At 42.1% G+C, this 23080-nt stretch overlaps 1 protein-coding gene across 1 annotated transcript in view; it reads right to left on the bottom strand.

The window, feature by feature from the left end:
- Window positions 1-23080, bottom strand: part of KIT (v-kit Hardy-Zuckerman 4 feline sarcoma viral oncogene homolog) — a 45079-nt gene that overhangs the window by 13433 nt on the left and 8566 nt on the right. The window contains exons 3-13 of the mRNA XM_009702252.1: window positions 19360-19638; window positions 15715-15851; window positions 13028-13187; window positions 9998-10187; window positions 9328-9443; window positions 3813-3927; window positions 2436-2629; window positions 1250-1356; window positions 1031-1157; window positions 667-771; window positions 469-579 (exon numbers count right to left, since the gene is read on the bottom strand). Coding sequence (XP_009700554.1) covers window positions 469-579; window positions 667-771; window positions 1031-1157; window positions 1250-1356; window positions 2436-2629; window positions 3813-3927; window positions 9328-9443; window positions 9998-10187; window positions 13028-13187; window positions 15715-15851; window positions 19360-19638 — 1641 coding nt within the window. The remainder of the gene's footprint in view (window positions 1-468; window positions 580-666; window positions 772-1030; window positions 1158-1249; window positions 1357-2435; window positions 2630-3812; window positions 3928-9327; window positions 9444-9997; window positions 10188-13027; window positions 13188-15714; window positions 15852-19359; window positions 19639-23080) is intronic.

Here is a 23080-nt window from a genome sequence, read left to right as displayed (position 1 = left end):
TGCTTAGAATTTGTAACTTCAGTGGTGCCTTAACAGATAAATTTACAGTTTAAACAGAAGGCTGAAAGACTATACAAGACAGGCCTGTTGACTTCAGCTCAGATACCAACAAGGAACCAGTTCACGTATCTTTTCTCATTCGTGAGAAACGGGGTGGCTGAGGAAAAAACTTATGCCATACATTTTGTCATCTGTCAAGAAGAACGCACACAATGGTTCACATGAAAGAGAATAACAGCAACCTTCCTGTTTAGGTGCAGCTACAGTGGTCTCATTACTGCTTTTAGGATAGCCCAAAATCTAGATTCAGTAATTCACAGGTGATAGTCACGATGATCTGCAACCTGCCTAAGCAAGAAATGCACTTAAGACTTCTACACTTAGCAGCACTGGGTTCTTCTTCACAGGATTCCTCCTTCTGGCAATAAAAAAGGAACAGAAATAATCAATAATCTGTTGATAACTCACCTCCGATAGTGCAAGCTCCAAGCAGATTCACAATATTAATGTGGTTTCCAAGGTAACTCAGCACTTTAAGCTCTGACATCAAGGCTTCTCTTTCTGTTAAATGGGCACTTGCTGCAAGGCAAAGCACAATGTTCAGTACGTAACACATTGACCAGAAGGAAGTGAGAAAAAATTGTACAGTATATTACAGCAACTTACTTTTCAACATCTTTACTGCTACTGTCATAGCAGCATCAGATTTAAACAGACCATAAGCAGTGGCTTCAACAACTTTTCCAAAAGCTCCAGCACCAAGGGTTTTACCTAATAAAGCAAAACAAAATGCTCTGTAATGACTTGGAGCACTTCTCCCTGAAGGGATCAACATTTTATTTTATGATATCAAGGAAGCTATTGTAGATATGCCTGCTTGCTTTTTGTCCCAAGGTAAGTATGAGCAATTACCACTATTTGCATTATTGCACAACATCTTTTTGACAGAGCTCTGCTGTGTTTGACCAAAGTCTCATACGAGACCTGAAGGTTTCTCCTTGCAGATGATGTTAAATAAATCTAAACTAACCAAAACTCAACCGGTTTCTAGGAAATTCCCATTTGTGATCATAAGGAAGTTGTGTTGGGTCTATGTAAACATAGTTGTTTCCATTTATTTCTTCAACAACTTTCCACTGAACTTCGTATTTGGGTTTCTGGAAAAGAAAGAGAACGGCTGTCACTACCGAAGCCTCCATAGGCAGCTCACACACTTTCCTAACTCAGGCAGAGGGGCTTCTGATTTTACCTGCAAATATATGTACACCAGGATCATGACTATGATGCACATCAGTCCTGCAGCAACTCCAAATGCAATTAGTAAAGGGGTGAAAAGGGTATGGGTACGGATTTGTTCTGGAAAGAAACAGAGAAAATTCTGCTTAAACACGGAACAAGAAAAACTATATTAAAAAGATGCAGGTGATAACCTTTCCTTGGTGCTTCATTGTGAAACATAGTTTGGGGTTTTGACTTTCTCAGCTGTGCGCTAGGTACATCAGAATGGCTTTCCTGAATGAGCTGTGGGGAACAGAGCTGGCACAGAAACCATCCAGTTTGTTGCCTCGGGAATCTCAGCTTCATCGATTCAGGAGGCGTGACACCAAGATCAACTAATGAAAGGGATTTACATCATCTCAGTCAAGTTAAGTTGAAGAAGCTTTTTTCTGAAGTCCTAATTTCTCTCCTTCCCCCCCCGCCCCCCAAGTATGATCTCTACAGCATAGTCTTTACAAGTAGAGGTTGTGCCGACTAGCGAAGGAATACCATTCCAGTAAAAACGACCTGCCCCAAATCTGGCTTATTTGTTATATCTGGGTGTAACAGAGAAAAAAGAAGCAGCAGAACATTTGATCCTGCAAAGAAGCGCACAGATTTACAAACACATTTTGAGTAATCTATGTTCTAGTGCTTTTTTTCCCCCACAAACCCACAAATACTGCTACAAAACTCACAAGCCCTTTTGCAGTATGGGCTGTTGTTGTTATTTCTTTTACAACAGAAGGGCCCTTAGGCTCCAGGCAAGTTCGGGACCACATTTTTCCTAAGACATTGTAAAAACATTTTAAAAATACAGGCTTTCCTTGAAAAAAAAGTGGTGGCCTAAACAGTCAAAACAGATGACGACAGGAAAAGAAAAGGGAGAGAGAGAGGGAAAGCCAGTGTAATGCTGTAGGTGGTTTGCCCCTGTGCTGCACAGACAGAAGAAAACCAGCTACCTACTGTGTTGCAGAGCCATAGAAAGACAATACCACAATATTCATTGAATATTCATTGAATATGAATAGGCAGAATGTGTAGTGTAATATGTTATCATACGCTCAGCCACAGTACCGTAAACTTTCTTATGGCAAAGGTAAACCACTTAAAATCCTCTTAACAGAAAGAGCTGAACGGCACCCACGTTTTATGGTCTCATTCACTGCAGCTGTTACCTTTAATGGCAAAGTTGAAGAAAGCGGAGCTCTTGTCCCCGTTGCTGGAGGCCTCGCAGCACACGGTGCCAGTGCTCCCAAACATGCTGGTGTTAATGGTGCTTTCAACCAGGATTCGTTCAAATGATGGCACTGATGAATTTGTGTAACTGATTTTGACATCCATGGGGGATACTGTCGGTGAATCAAAACACCTGGGAGAAACAATACTGATAGTTATCTGCCACGGATTGCTACTTGGAATGGATGACAGGTCCTGCCGTTGAGGTCACTGCCAGACCACCAGATAACTGGACAACGCTGCTCTACAACAGGGTTCAGCCGAAGATCTTATCCTCAAAACTCAGTCTGCTCACAATATCTCATTGTCTTCTCTGCAGTGGGTGAAATGGATATATGCACTAAGCCTGATCCAACTGGACACCATGAGGTCTTTGCGTTTGCTTTTGGCTAGAGATACCTACAGGTCTGTAAGTCCACTGTGGGTTTTGTACCATTCAACCTGCATCTCCAACTTCAGCTTTGAGCAGTTGTGGTCTATTATCTACTCTTGACAACTTTCCTCAAGCATCGTTTTATTATGGCACAAAAAAAATCCACGATGTACGTACAACACCATCAAGCTTATATGTGGCCAGAAATAGCCGGTTCTGTTCTCTCAAGATCCTGCCTCTCCTTCATATGTCACATATTTACTACATGAGCACACAGTTAAGATAAAAAACCTGTACTATAAAAAATTAAGGAAATGACAGTTATTTCAGGCATAAAACAAATTACACAGGTGGGAGACCATGGTGGAAGTCAACCAAAACCTTAAAACATGCTTCACAAATGCTCACTTCACAGTGAAACTCTATAATCTTTTTAGAAACGTGGTAACTAGACATCAGGTTTTATTCTTAATAACTCCAGACGTGTTTACTTGTCATATGCTTCATGTGAATAGAAATCTAATTACTTTATGTCTTGAAAAATTATACCATTACACAATAAAACAAAAGATAACAGCATATTCACAAGTGTTTCTCTGATTGTCATTATGTGAAATTGCATACAGAACGTGTGTCATTTGGGGCCAAAGTGATACAAACATTAGCTAGCTGGCAGCAGAGAGAAAGTTTGGCTTTTACTTTTCCACAGCAGAAAATGTTGGTTATTCCCCTTTCAAGAATGGAATGCAAAGGGGAATAATGAAACGTAGCCCTGCCTTCTCTCAAACCACTGCAAATAACGCAATGCCGAAAATTATGAAAACAGTGATGCAACGTTTGAACGTAACTGTTACTGAGTCATTTTATGTTCTAAATTTTTAATTGTAAATCGGGTGTGTTGCATTTAAAATAACCTTTGGAGACTCTGGTTTACTTAACTCACCTCTGCTCAGTTCCTGGGCAAAAATACCAATATATGGTAGGGGCTGGGAATCCAGCTGCTACACACTGGAGAATACCATTGCTAAGTATATCCAGAGTGAGAATCTCTGGTTTTGCTGCAACAAACAAAAACGAGAGTCACACATTAGGGGAACACAGAATTCGCACTGCCATTTGCCCTTTACCCCAGCAATTTGTGTGCATCATCATCTGTGGAATTACTCAAATGAACAGAGCTTCGCATGTTCAAGGGTCTGAACTGGTGTCCTGCAAGCACTGAAAATATCGGTTCTTACACTGAATGCTTGGGCTGCATTTCAGAATACCTTTCCTCCTCTGAGAATTTGCTTTGATGAAAGATCCTAAACCAGCAAAGCCCAGAGCTTAAACAACCCAAAGAAGTGTGTGCTTGGAACAACAGCGCAGTTCCCGTTCCCGCACAGCGTGACTTTACCCGCCTGTAAAAAGGACAGTTTCTTCACAGTTGTAAGCATACTAAATCTGTCAAACCACATCTCTCAAACAGCTGTCCTGTGTATTAAATATTACCACCGCAGCCAGAAAAGGAAGTACAGTGCAAGTCAACCAGGGCAGACCTCCCTGTCCCCACAGAGGACATACATCCCTCTAAGATACCGTTACCAGAATGCCCAACTGCCTGACTCTCTGAAACATTGCACATAGAGGAAGCTAATATTTGGCTGAATGTATTAGCTTTCCAAACGATAATTCGTGATTGCTCTGGTAGTTTAGAAAGCAATTCAGCCAGCTGATGCCTCCTGCCACATCCTGCACCGGAGCTAGTCCTGCACTTGGTTCAGGAGCTGCTGTTTCAAGTCTGGCATGAAACTGGAGTGATGAGACGGACTTCACAGTCATTAGTTCCATGTCATAGGCTTCAGCCACGGGCACCACCAACACAGCAAAATGTTTTTCTTGGTGAAACTTGAATTAGAGGCCTTATTTCCCATAACTACCTTAGCTTCCTTGCAAAATGACCCAAAAAGAAGTTAATGGAAAAACTAGACTATATTGCAATGATGCTGCTCACCTGACAGGTACAAGTTAAGAGTCCATTATCATGGACCATTAACACAACTTTACAGAAATCTAAGATGAACTTCCAATATCCTAGTAAGTAGTGAAGCTGTATAGACTACAGTGGGAAAATACAGATTTATTTCAGATAAAATCCACGTACAAAGACTGCACGGCATTAGCTTTTAATAAATACTCTACTTGCTGATTAAAGTAGAGACAATAAAGCACACGTATATTCTCAATCACATAGCATCTCCTCATGACTCATGTTACAGGAACCGAATGTTCTTTCATTTCTAAATCCGCATGTTGTGTTTTATGCAAACCACCAAGAACCAAACATTGCTGCAAAATGTTGAAGATGAATTTTCAGCATTACCCATTTGGAGAGTGCACAGTATCTCACCCAGCCTCAGTGCTCATGGAATACACATAATTCACATTTCCAAAACTCCTATCAAAATAGTTGGATTGTGAAATCATAATTAGCTAATCTACTACCCATGTACAATTTGTTTACGTATATGCTAAGTTTTAGGCAATGTTATAACACAATGTAACTCAGGAAATGAGAGAAATGAAAAGTCAAATATAAGCGCAATATGAACATTAAGCCCTGGAAAAAATATTGGGCCAGAGTTGGGCTGTATCTACCATCTTCTGACTTTGAGTGAAGGAAACAAAAACGCCCACGTTAGTCAGGTTTTTTCTGATGTAAAAACCTAGCACAATAAAAGCCTGTCTACATGGCCACGAGTCCACGTGGACTCATCCCGCAGCAGCGGAGAGGGACGAGAGGCTGCCCAGGGTTAAGGCCCCTAGCAGCCCGGGCAGAGCGGTCCAGCCCTGGTGCCATGGGAAGCTGAGCTGTGGCCGCCTCGTGAGAACAGCTGACCTGAGAGCAGCTCCACCCGGGATGTGCCTGCCTAAGCGCTTTGATGTGGCCATCAGTGTGATCAGCCTCTTCCCACCAGCACGGACGGCTCCCCAGCCTCCCCAGCTCAGAGAAATTAAGGGATGCATTTCACCGGCAGCAGAAGAGCCTCCTGTAGCCAGTACCCGAGGGGACCAAGGGCGGCTGCCACTGCCGTCCCCCCGGGCTGTGCCCTTTGCTGGCTCTGGCCACGCACGTGTCTCAGCACCTGCACCCCTTTCCGACAGCCAGAGCATCTTCCTCACCCACCAGCGAAGCTGCTCCAGGGGATGTTGGAGAAAAGATGGATTGGCTTTCACAAACAGATGCCAAGCTGTCACCAAGCATCTTCTTTGTAAAAGAGATTTTACTGTGCTAGATTTTATGACTTTCACTGCCTAATTACCCCTGGTATCAGACAGGCTCCTAATGACTAGACTTGGCTTACTGTTTTGGCTTTAACCCTTTAAATATTTAATGTTTCATTACATTGCTCAGTATATATGCATATTGCCTTCCATAACAGTCATTAGATGTCTTAAACTTCTAATTCACTAAGTTTACTAAGTGCTTTTCAGCTTTTATTAATGTTGATTCCGAATGTATCAAAGATGATTTATAAGAGGTCACCCCTATTTTAATTCAGTGCTCTGTGTAACAACGTTGTGCATTTAATTGCTTTCTATTACTGATTTCCTTTTCTTCATCATTAACAAAGTAAATGTCTAAAAAGTAACACTTAATAGGTATTGTCTGTCATTGCAGTCAAAGAGAGAGGGCTTTCCTCCTGCAGCTACATTTTCTGGTTTGGAATAAATCTTTTTATAATATCATGGTGACTTCTCATTTGTTCACTGTGTAGTCCAATGACAGGAAAACCACTGAGCTTGGCTTCATGTGATCTATAATAGCGTGACCAGTATTCTCTTTGCAGCATGAACCCCAACTGCATAGATAATATTTTGTTGGCTGTAATTAAGCCCAGATATCATTTTTCACTAAACTCAGATACTAGTTGGAAGATTCCTCTACTAATTGCAAACACACTGTACCTTGCCACTCTAGAGATTTCTACAATTTCTTAATTGTAACTCAGTTCAGCATGCTGCTTGTCAAGTTGTAATTTTCTTTTTGGCTTCTAATTTCAGAGCTCCTTCTTTCCTTATTTTATGTCACATTTACTATGAATTACTACTTTTTTTTTTTTAAAGCAATTTAGTATTGTTTCAGATTAGCATATGCAATTACTAAATGTGTTTTAATCCAAGGCAAGTATTTCTGCACTGGCTTTTTCACATCTTTCAGCAAATGCTTCAGCATCAATTTTTGTTTATGTGAAGACATTTCCCTGATTATGAATCCCGCTTTACCTGTTTGATTACTTTCTGCTGATTACTTGCCCAAGCCAGACGTGTAAACATCACAAGCTACATCCCAGCAATTTATGCGAAACCCCAGCTGACAACAATGCCAGGTGAGGATGCACCATTCGATCAGGATCTGACCCACCCACACATGACTCACCTTTGGCAGTTAGTCTCCTCGGTCAAATAATACGGTACATTGTCGTGCAGTTTGTGTTTCATACCTAAATGATGAGCATTTTACAAGCCACTGAAAACAGATTTTTCTTAAAAACAAACCCCTAGAAGGATCAATCTATTTCATCTCCGCTTTTCCAAAAGAAGAAATATTTGCAGGAGCTTAGTCAAAAATGCCAAAAGAAACTCTTCTCGAGTCAAGCGTGTCAAATCCATCTGCTTCGGCAGTGGCTGCAGTCCACCCAGGGCCACAGTGCATGGTAACATGAGCTCTATGAGACTGCTTAAACATCCCCATTGCATGCCAAGACTGATTTTACTGCTTACAGGACCAGTAGTTGAAGCAAGAGGGAAGAAAAATTGAATACTGCTGGTTGCATGAACAAGCCATTCAGAAGAACTAAACTGTCTGTGCTCCCTCCTGCCTTGGTCATCCTGCTTCACCATGTTCTTCCTAGTCTGGTTTCCTAACCATGATCTACAGGGGGTTTCAGTTTTTATCAAGTACCACATTCCTCAAAAGTGGCAATATGGAGCTCTGCGCCGAGAACTGACACCTGATGATGACAAAACTGTCAGCTGTTTTGTTTTTTTTTTTAGTTCCTGTGCCCAGACTTGGGAGCTTGGGAGCAGCCTGCAGAGAATGGGAGAGCTGGGAGGACTATGAACAGCCCCTCGCTCCAAGCACATGTAGGATCCTGCAAGTCAAAAAACACCATCCAGCCTCATCTGAACTGACAGTTCCACAGCAACCTGCAATTTCTCCCGTTCCTACCCAGAAATTAAACTTCTGGGTCAACAATTTGCTCTGCTAAACTGTAAAACAGCAGAATTATCCCTTCTGACTGTAACCCACACTCACCTACATAAGCAAAGGACATCTGATGTCGCCAGTGCCCTCATCTCAGAAATCACAGCTAGGAAATTGAAAAGGCACAAGAATACCAATGACAACATTCACAGATGAAGGAAGAAATGCCATATTCTGAAAGGAGCCCAAGTGACATTTCTAGACCCAAATTCCGGCATTGCTAATGGTGATGCTACAAATGTTGACCTTCAGTGATAAATGAGAAGGATTCAGAAATTAATATCTAGGATTTTGTGCATTTGTGGAAGTCTCAACAGTCCTCTGCATAAACCTATGCCTGGAGAAGGAAACATGGCTGTGAAAGCAACACAGAACTGTATTTGCACGACATTCACTCATTTTCTATACAGTTCCTCCTGCTGGGCTTGAAGGCATCATTGTTTACCTCATCTTAGTTTCTCCAGTTTGCCTGCAGTCCCCTTTTCCTTAAACTTGGCCTTTAGCAGATGCCAATATTTGTCTGCTGAGAGCACAAAATACTCTAACAGGATGCCTCTGCTAAGAAGGACAGGGTTTCCTGAAGGTTTCATTGAATTCATTTTGAAGTCTAGCTTTTGTCTTGAAGAATGCTGTTCGGAACTGAAACCAATGCATGTCCAAAGATGACAGCACATGCATTTGTAAAGCTATGCAGATTTCCCTAAAACAATGGTGATCTATATTATTACACAGAAGTATTTAGATGCCAAAAGGCACAAGTGAATAATTTTCCTGACAAGCTTTCAAACTCTGCATCCAACTCAAACAAATTAAAGACAATTAATAGCTTAATCGGCTGCCAAAAATGCAAATTATAATCCCTGTGTATCCTGCTCCACCTTAAATTATCAAAGGTTTATGGTACATGCTTATTTTTGAGATCATGTTTGCAAGTGCTACAGTTTTTTTCCTGTATAACCTATCTAGCTGCTCTCTGGTAACCTCGGGAATACATTCACTAGAATGTAAGGTCATGCTGGATAGTAGGTGGATTTGTGTAAGTACTCTGCACTTTTATGTCTTGACATTTAAATAGTTTTTCCAGCACGTGCTTCACTTCAGAAAGCCTCTCATATGTCGAACCACACTGTGACATCTTGTGCATACATTATGTTGTATAAAATACAATGACTGTGATAATGAAATATTTCAGACTGTTCACTTTACTTACTTTTCACATAGACATTAAATGTTACAGAGGAGCTGGCATCAGAATTGGACACAAAAAATGTGTAAATGCCTCCTTCTGTTCCTTTTAATCGGGTAAGGTGAAGTTCACTTGTATAACTGTAAAGAAAAAAATTAAGCATTACTGATGCTCACAACTTGCGCTGAACAGGCAATTGCTGCACAGAAGCTAAGGAGTGAATTATTAGTGCACCAACTTCTTCTGCAGACACTGTCCATGCAGACACTCTTATCTTGCATTACGACTACCCTTGCCCTACAGCATCCAAAAGTTTCGCCACTTCTAACACCCCCAATGTGTACCCAGGTGACTGCTCAGCACCAGGCCTAGCTTTTGTTCAGAGCGTTGGGGTCTGCTGTGGTGGTGGAGGGGGTCTCCGCACACAACCAACTTTAAATTCTTATTTTTGCTTATGGGGCAGGAATGGCATCTTGTAGGTGAATCATGAGCACATGGCACACTGGTCCTCAGATGGTGTGGTTAGCTCAACACTATTTCAAATCTAGGTTAGCAGACTTTGCACCACCTACTGTGGTAAGCCACATGTACTACAAGATCTTTTATAATCACAATTTTCTTGTCATCTCCACTTTCCTCTTTCCAGAGCAGACTCCAAAGTGAAATTGATAGCACTTACAGTCAATCGTATTACCTGTTATTGGCCACAGTCTTGAACTTGACGTAATGGTCCGATGAATTCTGTAATGTTTCGTTCATGTACATCCAGACTTCTTCCTTCGGTTTTGGATATGCCTCATATTCAACTGTTAAATTTCCATTTTGTCCTGCATTTATATCTATTGTGGTATTCGTTGTTGCAAACAAACGGACAAATCCTTTAGCTGATGGCCATAAGAGGAGAAGAAAAACAATTTCAGGGCCATTTAGAAGATTGTCAGTACTCTAACCACACTTAGACTACTTCAAGATCAGTGATCGAACATCCAACTGTGAAACGGGAAACCTAATCTACAAAGCAGAACTTGAACCCTCACCTGCCAAAACCAAGGCCACCAGCTATATATAGCAATGAGGCACAGGAGTTAAAGCAGCCTTGAGTGCCTTAACAGAAATAATTCTACCTTCTGGTGATAAGTACCCTCTATTTGCTCTTGGAAAAAAAATGGAAGCACATGTTTCATTCTATGCAAGAATTTATATTTTCCCAAAAATCAGAGTCGCTGTCTGGTATGAAAGAAACACTAAGAAAAAAGCAATATAAATTGATCATTTACAACAATATACTAGAGTATTTAAGGTTTCTTTGTCAAGTGTAATTAAGAACGACATTACAAATTAAGCTATTAGAAAAATGTACTAAGTCCACAGGCCTGGATATCAACTGTCTTAAACTAAGTCATTTCTGTTCATCTACTGTTGGGTCTCAATCTTTTATCTGGCAGCTACCATTTATCATTGTGCAGTTCCGTTCCAAAATATCATGTGGAGCAGCATCCTTACTGCAGTGGTTTTAATTTCATTAATAAACTCATCAGCTTCAGGATTATTCACCTCGAAAAGACAAATTTTTCAGTTCTATTACACAAATTCATATGGGAATTATCAGTTTGACAGGCAGATTGCAATTACAAGGAAACACATTTACTGAGAGAGCTTGAATTTAGACCCGAAGTCAGTCTCAGATCCCTGCTTCTTCCCACTTTCTAGTAATCAAACTGCTGTGGCCAGCTGGGCACCTGAGCTTGGGAAAACCAGAGCCAGCAGGGCCTGGTGAAAGCATATGGAGCTGCCAGAGCACTTGACAGACGCTTTGGAGAAGAAAGGATGAAGTAAACTCATAGCAGGCAGGTATGCTCTAAAATGCTCTCCATCATTAGAAAAGAGAAAAAGGTTTTAAATATGGAAACGGAAGATTTTCAGTTCCTTTACAGAGCTTTTTTCTATTTTCTGTATAAAAACAGGATCCCCTATGCAACCTAGATTCAAAATCGGACCCAAGAGCCTGCAAATAAAATTTTATGATTGTGCTATCAGTCCCCAAAACACAGTTCTAGAAACTGTTTACAGTTAGACAAATTAGCTGTTAAAAAATGTAATTAGGAAATTTACCAAAAATACCCATTATTTCCTGTAAACCTTTTGGCTAACATTAAAGCAAGAGCAATTTAGGATCTTATACAATCCCAGGATCTCTCCAGTACATGCCATACACCACTTCCCAGGACCCTGGGAGCTGGCACAGTTCAGGTAAATACAGTCAGTTTGACAGTGAATGGTGAAAGGCATCCAGGAGATGGAGTTTATTTTATTTTAAGTCAAATATGATAGGATGGGGACAGAAAACTATCTTGGAAGGAAATATTCCAGCTTTTCTCTGGCATTTTTTATTAAATACAAACTGCATTTTACTAAATACCAACTTGTTACTTTATTTTCTATTTTTTATAACGCTGTGCTTTATTTTAGTCCCCAGACCTTCCAAAGTCAATCCTTCTTAAAGCCACATTTGCATACGTAGTAGTCCTAAGAATTTCTGCAGTTAAGAACTTCCCTCCTCTCATAATGAAAGCTTTCATATTGCTCCCCTTGGGGAAAAGATTTTCTTTCATACTTCACACTGTTTCACTTTTTGACATATGAATTTAGTCTGTCTTGTAAAAAAAATGAGGAACACATCCCCATCGTTGTGAGCCCTACCCCCTCGAATGGCGGAGCAAAGTTAAGGGCACTCAAACCTCTGCTGCTCTGCTGAAGATCTGACCCGCAAGGTCAAACACTTCTGTTTTAAGTTACCGGAGAAAGCAAAACAAGCAAAGCTGCTGGAGTATCTGTGCAACAGAAAAACAGATTTGAAAAGGAAAAAGGATGCAAGGCTGCACTTCCCTCAGTTACTAAACCCTCGAACGGTAAGGAACCAAAACGGGTGTAGCCAACTACACAGACTTCTTCAGAATGATCTTATTAACTATACCAATGTGTCCTTAATTGTCTTTAATTTATCAAATTAGCAGGTTTCAGCAGCTCTAAAACTCAAAAGGCACTGTGTGTCACCCAAGTGAATATATAGCAGACTCTAAACAAGTCTGTTATTAAACAAGAGGAGGGAGGAAGTTTGCTCACTGTTAAGGGACACGATCCAAAACCTGTGGAAGTGATGGATAGTGGGTTTAACACGGGGGTGAGCTCGGGAACAATTTCACACTGTCTATGCACACTACAACGTTTCTCACAGCATTATTTCAAATAGAGGTACATATATAGCGTCTATGTAAAAAACATTGACATGTCGATGTCAACAAAATTTCCTGTCTTTGGAAGGTAGGTATTAAAGACACGTTTTGTGTTTGTGCTGTCAAATTAATTAAGCATAGGGATAGTACCTGGCAAAAGTAAATTACTTGCTTTGTTAAGACTGGATTAAATTTAAAATTAAACCAGGAAGGATGAGACAAACCAGAGAGATGGAAACACTGTTGGGTGGTTGTTCTAATATCACATTCCAATAACATGGAAAGGGTTATAGAAATTAAAGTAGTCATACGCACCACAACATATCCTGAGCCATTCCATATGGTACTAGTCAGCAATAACCTTTTAATAAAGCAACTTTACTCATTGAGGTTCGGAGGAAAGGAGAGAGATGGAAGGGAAGGCTCTCCGGTGTTCTCACTTTCTACCTCCTGCTCTTAGAAATGTTAAGATTTCTACAAGAACTATTTACCTAGTGCTTTCAAGGTTACTGTGGCATTGGTTTTTCCGAAAGGGTTTTCTGCTTGGCATGTGAATTCTCCAGAATCATTAACTCCCACTGAACGGATGTTCAATGTTAATTTCCTTTCGTATCCATAATCACCCAAATTTCTGCTTTTGCTTGTAACAATCTGTCGGTAAAAAACAATTAACATCTAAAACACTGTGTATGCAGCATCTTTCCCAGATAAATTAAAAATAGAAGTAATTATAACTTTGCTATATTAATATTCATAACTTTAAACCGGAATAATAAGCCAGTACGACAAACCTGTCACTAGAATCTCTCCATGCAAAACACAAAAATGTATGCGCGTGTGTGTATGCATGTGTGTGTCTGTGTGCTTTTTCACCTGAAACTCTGATTTCTTCAAATGTTTCAATCATATGAAGAAAAGGGTGTTGTGCCCAAGGTCAGACCTAACTCACTCTGGCTAAATTGCTAATGCTGATGAAGGTGACGAACTGACAAAAGATTTTGTTTGCATTAACAACACTTCTAGCTGTAGGGCTTTATGCAAAATGACCACTGGCTCTTGACTTTCCTAATGCTCAGAAGCTGCAGCTACCATAAAAAGTCTTCGCAATTCTTAAGTGTGGTTCACCACTCAAGTGGTGCCTAAAAATCATTGAACTCTCTAATAGTTGCAATGCCTCCCAGCAGGTGACAAAAGACAATTTAAGGTGCTGGAGCTTCATTTTAAACTGGGCTGCTGCCGAGGTCGCAGCACCTCCTGACTGCAGATGTACTGCAGAGAAACCTGCTGGCAGCAGGCTTTACATGCCATTCTTCCTCTGGTACCCACTCTGATTCTTGGTCCATAGCAATCTAGATTTATTAAAGGGAACCAGAAACTTCATTCTTTTTTCAAAGCATCAAGTATATAATGAATCTATGCCTACGTACGTATAGAAAAAATAAATGCTTTGAAGTGTTGACTTTAGTTTCTGTGAGAATGCTCAGTGTGGTTGGAAAGACTGATGAATTTACATTGATTACTCTAAATGCAGACCTGGACTTGTTATGATTTTCTATTAGAATGATTTCAATTCTTGGAGGTTCCAAGAGTTTCTAGATAAATTTAATCTTCTCAATGCAATTTTGATTCCTTCTGAGCTATAATAGTCACAAATAGAAGTTTGCTTTGTATGGAGGTGCTTGCTTATAAGAAATCTCCTAATTTTCAAAAGTGATAACTTCAGTCACACAAGGAAAAAGTGTTTTGGATTTTTTTCCTCTCACCTACTCAGGACAAAACGTAATTCTGCATCTATTTAAACATGAATTTTATGTATTCTGTTTCAGTACAAAATCTAATTTGATAGTCAATATTTAAAAGATAGCATCCCCTGCTATTTACAAGAAAGGACAGAAAGGTTACACTTATTTGGTCAAAAATATTTTCCTTGTGGCTTTTACTCATAAAATGAAAAGTGATAAAGCACAAAAACTTAAGGGAGGGCCCCAGTTTCATCACACTGTAACAAAGAAAAGGGAAGGGAACGAGAGAAGAGATGAAGTTCTCAGATGAAGGACTTGCAGTTGACCTTGGCACAGGACCAAAAGCCCCATCTGCATGTCCCACACCGCCTTCATGTCATTTAGACCTCCTCAACCTTAGGAGCTGCGAGGTGGGATTTCTGGAGCAGCGAGCACTTAGCGAGAGCAGCTCTGCCAGAGACGGCGGATTAGCTAAGCATGGCATGCCCAGCCCCAGGGAACGGGCCTCCCGCCCGAGGAGATGTGACTTATCCAAACATCACGGCATCACAGAAGCCTTTTTTTCCATACACACGTGGACTCCCATTACATATTCTGGTCACTACCATCAGCAGTAAAAGACCAGCCAATTAGCATGGGAATGTATATGGTGTGTCTTCACAATTTTAGTTAATTTAAATTTCAGGGTATAACCAGAAGACCAAGAAGTGTCCTTAAAAACAACCCAGTGCCTGCTGCTCGTTTCAAAGGCAGAGTTGGCAGCATGTTGGCTGACCAGGGGAGGGGATCTCTCTGCCCCTCATCTGCAGAATAGCTGGGCTGTTGGTAATGAACTCTCCTGGAGCACTTAGCCTTCCAATAATTTAATTTGGTGATGCCAGGCGGTACCTTCATCTATCACTACAGACGGAAGCCAGTTCACTGGTTCATTTTTCAGAACCTTCCCAGTTAGTGAGGCACACCATGTAATTTAAATGAATTAATCACTCCTGCGAATGCTTACTACTATTCCTGTCACACACAATCCCATGCTAATTAGCAGGTATTTTACTGTTAATGATAACGACTAGAATATGTAATTCGCAGTCCATGTGTTGATATTTGCAGCTCCCATTGATTGCAATGTGATGTGTAGGCACTCCGTGCTTCTGTATTTAGGTAGCACAACAGAGGTCACCTGAACTTCACATTGAAGAGCCTAACTTTAATTTCTGTTTGGGAAGAGGAGCCCATGCAGATGCTTTTCCCTCCCAGCCACCCCCATGGGCACGGGACAGGTGTTGCTGGCACCTGGCCAGTCTGCGGGATGCGGGACCTTTGGAAATGCAACAAATCCAAACCAATATAGTATCAGGTATCCAAGACAAGCATGTGAAACTCTACAGGGAGTCTGTCTACTGTGCTGAGGCATACGTGATACAATTAAAGGAACTCACCCCACTTTTGTGAGAAATCCAGCTAGCTTGTACGCTGCTATCCACATCCGTGATTATGCACGTAACTTCAAATTCTTCCCCTTCTTTGAGAAGCTCGTAGCTTTTGGATAAGGTGATGACGGGAAGAGTTTTGTGAACTGGAAAACAATTTAGAAGTACATTACTTCTCATTAGCTTCAGAGCTTCCAAGGGGGGATAAAAATCAACAGTCATTAACTTTCCAATACAATTTCAGGCCTCTGAGAGGTATTCAAATTTCTTTAACATATTACACAGTTGTTCCTTTACAACAAGCACATTTCTGCCTCAATCTCCCTTCAAATTACAATTAAAGTTAGATAATACTTGCTAGAGCGTAGCAACTTGCATGGAGAAACTTGAACGATGTTGAACCGTCATTGAGACGATTCATTCCATAACACCGATTGAAAAGTTGCACTCTGGAACCAAAACCACAGTGAGAATCAGCCACTGAAGAACCTCAGAGTAGCATTAACTGCAAATTTTAATTACAAAATACTACAGCAGACATGAAGTACTGTCTGACAGGTCCCTGAAAAGCATCTGATGGACAGCCTAGGAAGGACAGGTATAGCTCAAGGACTTCAGCACACCTGCTCCTGAAAGCATCACAACCTCTGCTCATGGTGATGGTTTACAGAGGTGGTTGGAGCCAAGACCATGGACAAGTTCGTCGCCCAGGAGGTAAGTGGTTACAAGCAGCCGTGGGCTAGCTGTACCCCTATTCTGCTTTGGGGTGTCTTTTGTCAATAGTCAAATATATCTGAGTATTATGTGCCTCCTATCTCCCCAAAGCTCTTCAGCTCTTCCTCTATTCCCTCCACAGTTTGTTTTTCTGCTTTCTTCATCCTTTCTTCAAATGTTCCCTATTTATGAGACTCCAATGAACTTCCCACTAGGACTTTTATGCAGGAAGACTCACTTTCAAACTGTGAATGCAACTTATATCAGATAAGGTCTTCCAGACTCTCTTCCTGCCTCTGACATAGGCTTTGTAGTTGTCTTAGGTAAATTATACGATACTTAGAAAAACGTCACGCTTTTCAACCATTCATACTTTTAACAATAATGTTTTCCTCATGTTGCTGTAAGCAGCTATGGAAGAGAACAAAGAAACATATTTGCTCTCTTCAGATATAAAGGTTCACACAAAAATCCCCCCCATCATTCAGCAGTACCCAAGAGACAGGAGGAAGCTGGTGCAGAAGGCATGCTGTGTTCTCATCCACCAGAAACATCTACGGACAACCAAGAAAAAGCCGTAAAGCTATAAAGCCCCTCATTGTTTTGAGAAGGGCTGGACATAAACACTCCTTGTGCTATCATAGCAGGGCTGGTATATGTCTGAGTACGACTGCACAGCTCCCTGTTTCATGGATGCCTCTCTCTTTCTGCACCAGCAGCTCAGGCCTGGGGGTCTGTGTGCCATGGTTACGATTACAAAAACATTGCCCACCAAAGGTTCTCCAATGCACTTAAATCTTCAGCCACGAAGAAAGTGGGAGTTTTACCGGGTGAGCTCGATGAGGACTAAACACTACAGCACAGTAATTACAACACTGAGGATGACAATGCTGCTTTGCTGCTGACAGCCTTCAGCAGATGCTTCCACTTACTGCACGCTTCCCCCCAGATGGAGAACGCGGGCAGAGGGCCCAGGTCCCATGGCCACCTATGGCTGCCCACCATCCGTGGGCTGCTGGAAAGGGATGCCAGGTCAGCGCCCTCCCATCTGAAGTCACTGCTGTATCGAGCAAGTACAGACTCGTATCCCGTAAAAAAGTGAAACAGTCCAATACAACAACTTGCACTCTCCTATGTTAGAGAAGTGTCAGTTATATCAACCAACTGCTTCCTTTCTTTGGCCATCACTGAAAAAACAGTTGAAAAAAAAAACTTGTTCCAGAACAAACAAGACAGACAGCAAGAACCGACTTGATTTTTGTCATCAAAGGAGAATGCCAGAGATGCCTGTACTGATTAAACTTTTGTTCTCTTCTCACTAATTGAAATTTAGTATTCATTAGAATTCACTATATCGGAGTTTCCAAATCACCAGGAAAAAGTATTCTTCAATTTGCCACAGCAAACCTACACTTGAGATGGCCCCCGCTGTCCCCCCCGCCCCGCCCCACCACTGAGGAGCACGGCACTGGGGAGGTCACTCACACAGCTCCTGCTGTGGAGCAAACACCAACGTGTCCCCTCATCACGCCACGGAGCAGCCCTCCTTCACCAGCAGAAGGGGCGATGCTGGTGGAGGCTTTCCCTCAGCTCCGAACGCCTGGCACAAAGCAGGCAGCAGGGGGGAAAAGCCCCCCAGCCCGCTGGCCCCAGCCCTGCACCTCCTCCTCCAGCAGCACCGCTGGGACGGCATCGCTGATGGCTGGATGCCTCTGAAAGCACAAAGCCAACCAACGCAGCCCCTACCTGAGGCTCTCCTTTCACCAACAAAAACCCAACGAGACACCTCGGCCGTGAGAACAGAAATGCCCTTGCAGCCGACAGAAACTCCTGGTGCACAACCTACATGTGTGCACGGACAGGGGATGCTTCCCCCCCAGGCCTTGCTACAGCCTCTGCATCGCACACACGCCTTAGCGGAGACACGCTCTCAGCTGCAGGAGGGGTTACTTCATTCAAAGAGCCCCAGAGCTACATGGAGAATAAACTCATTTACTTGCCCCCGAGGAAACACCAAGCCAGCCTGGCATGCTGAACTGCTCCCTCCACTTCTCTCCTGGGTATTTATACAGCAGATTAACGACACACAGGGTAACCATTGGCTCCGAACTGCCCAGACAACACCAGCCTGTAATGTACTGCATAGCCAGGCACTGGGCTTCTCCTCCTTCCCAAACCCACTTAAAACACTCAACCCTAGGGCACAAGGCTGTGTGAAGGTCAAATGTGGGGCATCATCAACAGGTTTGCAGAGCTAAGTGGTGCATCTGGCAGCACTCCTCATCATGATCTGGGCACATGATTGCTTGGTTGCTGTTTCGACCATCCTCACTCATGAAGATGGAGACAAACAAGGGCCCCCTCCTTCCCTAAGCTCTGCCTCTCCACTGAATCCCTCTTCTTCAACACCATCTATCAGTTCCTCCTGCTGTCACTTGTGGGCAACAGACATGTGAGTCAGGCACCCAAATCTCCACCTTGCCTGCACAAACCTGTCCAAACCTCAGGGCACTGGTTTGTTCTCAAAGTTTAACAGCACAACCCACATTTCTTAGAATGGTTAAAAAAACGCCTGGAAATCACCAGGAACAGAAAATAAAAATTATCACGGCCAAATCTGTTTGGCCCAGCCACAAGCCAAGTGTCACCAGATCAACCTGTGCCCTGACACAAGTTACCCAGAGCAAGCTTTCTAAGCCCATCACCTTCATTTGGATAGCCTGCAGTGACCACAGGCACCACGAAGCAATCCCCTGGTGCACAAGCATTGACAGCTTTGAGTAGGAAAAGACTCCAAAAGCCTCCAGAGGAGACCACCAACTCCAGCCTCCCCATGACAAGGTCAGGACACAAGGCGAGGCTTCACGACACTTCCCACCAACTCCTGGGAGGCGAAGGGTAAAATCAGGTGCTCTACAAGAAGGCAAAGTCCTGTGTTACCTGGCCTCACATTCAGGAAAATGTTCTCCGATACTTTCTCAACTCCGTTGTGCTTGGCCAAGCACTGGTAGCAGCCCTTAAATGACCTCTGTACATTCTTTATAATTATGCCTTTCTGGGGATTGGGAACGAACGTCATATTTTTGGGGAGACGTCTGCCATCGCATTTTCTCAGCGTGAAATTTGAAACATCTGGATCTGTTAGTGGGCACACTAGCAGGATGTCACTGTCTTCTTTTCCATAGATCAGAGAATCAACAAGGAAGAGCACGTTTGGATCTGTGAAGAAATGCAAAGACCTGTCAGAGAAGCTGACATTGCACAGGGAACTTCTGATGACCATAACTCTGCAATTGGGCACTTACATCAAAGAAAGTTTTACATTCAGCCAGTAAAACTGAGTATTATCTAATTCATGTTTACCAAGAGACATTAAATTTTGTCCTAAAAGAGCAGCACAACAGGGGATGTGCAGTAGCATTCAATATCAGACACACTAAAGAATCATGTGCACTAAAAATAATCTCACCGCTTTTTTATCTGGAGATGAACATTTTTTTTTGCCTTGTTTAGCTCCAAAACCTCCACCCGCAACAACAGTAAACAGATTTTCATAGACCATTAAAAGTAATTTGTTTCTAGCTAGTGGCAGGGTTTTACGGTTTCATGCCCACAGGAGGATTTTGAAGAAATTTATGAGCAAATGGAAGTCGAAAAGCACCTAAATTATGGTTTTCACTTCTGTAAAATACATAATCTAAATGAACATACATTGCTACCAGAGGAAGCACCAAACAACTTCTCTCTCTCTCCTCCCTGAAAGCAGGGGTTATTTTGAGCCTCCTTAGAAAAAAGCTGGGCATACAAACAGCATATCTGATTGAAAAATCGTCACATAATCTTTCACAAGGTAACTTTTCTAAAGCATTTCGTATCGGCCAACCACAGCACACAAACATACAGTACTTGAAACACTTTTACAACTAAAGTTGAAGCCCATGTTGGGTGTTGACCTTGAAGTGCTAATAACCTGGCCATTAATAGCAAACACAAAAATAAAGGATGGTGTGGTGACAAGCACTCTGTAAAAGCTTATTTCAGCTCCCATCTGCCCTCCCTACAGAGCAGCATGAATTAGAAATGTAGAAACAGAGGGGAAAGTTTTCATTGTTTTTTGCAAACTGGCTTCATACAACTCGAATAATCAGAGATAAACAAAACATGACTTAACAAGGAAGACTGACAGAACTTGGTTAAGATGATGGACAATGTGCATTTGTTTTAAGACAAGAAGGACCAGGCTGAAAATAAAGCATGGGACATTTACGTAAGCAATTAGGAAATGCTAAGTTGAAGCCTGCTCATCACTGAACAGAGAAGTTACTGGCTGGTTTCTAGTCTAGAGTGAAGGTGTACTTTTAACCTCATTTGATACTGCAACCCAAGAAGCCCCCACAAATTAAAAGCTTTGAAGCATCAGTCTAGAACTAGAGGATGGAGACTGCTAACAAATGAAAAAGCAAAGCACGTCTGAACAGAACCAAAGTGTGACATTTTGCACACATAGATACTTAGAGAAATGCTGTGAATAGCTCTCACTCCTGAGCTGGAAGAGCATGGATTAGAAGAGCTCATCTAAATGTCCCTGCTGACAGAGACCTAACTCATTGTTTTCATCTCAGTTCACTTTTTCTCCAATATGGACAAAGCCAAGATATCTTCACTATGCAGAAAGTATGGTTCCCCAGGAAAAAAAAAAAAAAAGACATTTTTGAAAATAGAAGAAAGGAACAAAGACCGGTTTCACTAACAGCTGAAATTGCAGGGAAGGCCTTGGCTGGGGTAAGCAGAATTGCTGAGGTGTTCCCCTCCCATCTTCCACTCCCCTCTGGAAAGGAGGTATCATGGTGAAAAGACATGAAAGGATTTGCTGTAGGGAATCCAGGCACAAGCAAGGCTTCTTATGGTCATGTTCTTCTCTTCACGGCTTTCCACCCCAGGTACATCTTTGGTAGCACTTGCTTTCTGGGCATACCTCAGGTTTCCAACACAGGATTTGGAGGTACTTATCATTGCTTGAGTCTGAAAAGACTTGAGATCAAAATCAAGAGATTTTCTCTCTTATGTAGGTGTCTGAATTAGCTTGATTTCACTAAACTTTCTTGGACAGGGACACAAACTGCTTCTATAGACACAACACAGGCACTTTCTGCCAAAGCAGAAAAGTGAAAGAGGTAAGTGCCTACAGTCCATCAACACTGTGTCATCCTTAGTCACAGACTCACAGAAAATTTGGTTTTAGTAGATCCAGAAGGACGTAAGAGATAAAGAGCTGCCACGATTTTATGTGCCACTTGGGGCTGTGCAAGAGCGAGGTTCTTGGTCTTGTTCTCTCTCAGTTCCCAGCTTTACAAGCAGAAAGCATATGGGGTGCTTGTGGCAACGCCACAAGCAGCTGAGCTCATAGTAGCATCTTCAAGGTGATGTAAGACGTCATTAAGCCACAGCCTATTGCAAAATGATGGCCAACCTCACAAACATACTTAATTTTACTGCCAGGAACTTGTCAAAGTGAATTTTGCATATTTTTCACACAACTAAGACAAAATAATTAACAACACGTTGCATGAGGGCCACACAACTTCTCTGAGGCTTTGGTAATCACGCTCAGGGGGAGGGTTGCCTGCTATCCTGAGGTGAAGGAGTCACTCACGTAATGGAAGGTACAAATATCTCTATGACCACAGCTGTCTGAGATAATTACCATGACCTTCAAGAAAACAGTCCTGGTAGATACAGTCAACAATATTTGTCACATATAGGTAAAATACATGCCATATTTTCTTTAGTTACAGTCTTAGAGAAACACAGAAGGTCAAGAAAACTTATCCATGGTAGCTGCATGGCTATTTGGACAACTCGGGAGTGGTTAAAGAAGCACTCTTTAAATTGTATGGTCACTATGCCAGATATCTTCCCTTTGGAAAATATTCTTCGCTGTGTTGTGCTGGTATTTCCCTGTCTTGGAGAACAACCTTGCAGTAATGCTCAAAGGATTGGCAGGGTTCAGAGGAGGCTCGCTGAGACAATCCCTGTTGGACAAGGAATGCCATCTCCAAGAAAGTGGATTCTGTAGGACTTTTTTCCATCAACATGGAAGAAAGACCACAAGAACTATGTGAAGAAGCAGCAAAATAACCGTCTTCCTTGAAAAGGAAAAGAGAATGCCAGGCTTAGTAAACTGTCAGCTTGAGGGTAGCTGATGAACCTACAGATCAGGAGCCAACAAAAGAAGAGAAGAATTCTGAAGAAAACACTGCACAAAGAAGAAGGGTAATAAAGGATTGTGAAAATGTGTCAAGAGCAGAGGCACCTTTTTCCCCATCTGAGACACTTCTGATCAGTCACAAGGCAGATCAGGAGCTGGAGGCAGAGGAATCATTGCTGCCTGCTGGCTTAAGCCTGAGAGCGCAGCCTTGAAAAGCCAAATCCTTTAGCTAAGTGCCTCAATAAATCAAGAGTTTGTGGTCAAACCTTACATGACTCCATACTGATGGATGGCATGGAATTAGAAAGACATCTCTACATACTGCTTGCTTCCTCACAGTACAACTGACTCATACAACCGATTCAGGTCACTTGGCTAGCTTCTAGAAAGAGAGCTCAGGTGCATTTCACCACAGAACTACAGGGATGTAAGGAGAAACTCACCCAGAACTTT

Source organism: Cariama cristata, unplaced genomic scaffold (assembly GCF_000690535.1).
Source record: "Cariama cristata isolate BGI_N322 unplaced genomic scaffold, ASM69053v1 scaffold34096, whole genome shotgun sequence".
In the NCBI taxonomy this organism is placed as follows: domain Eukaryota; kingdom Metazoa; phylum Chordata; class Aves; order Cariamiformes; family Cariamidae; genus Cariama; species Cariama cristata.
Note: the sequence above shows the minus strand (reverse complement) of the source record. Positions and strands in the feature narration are given on the sequence as shown.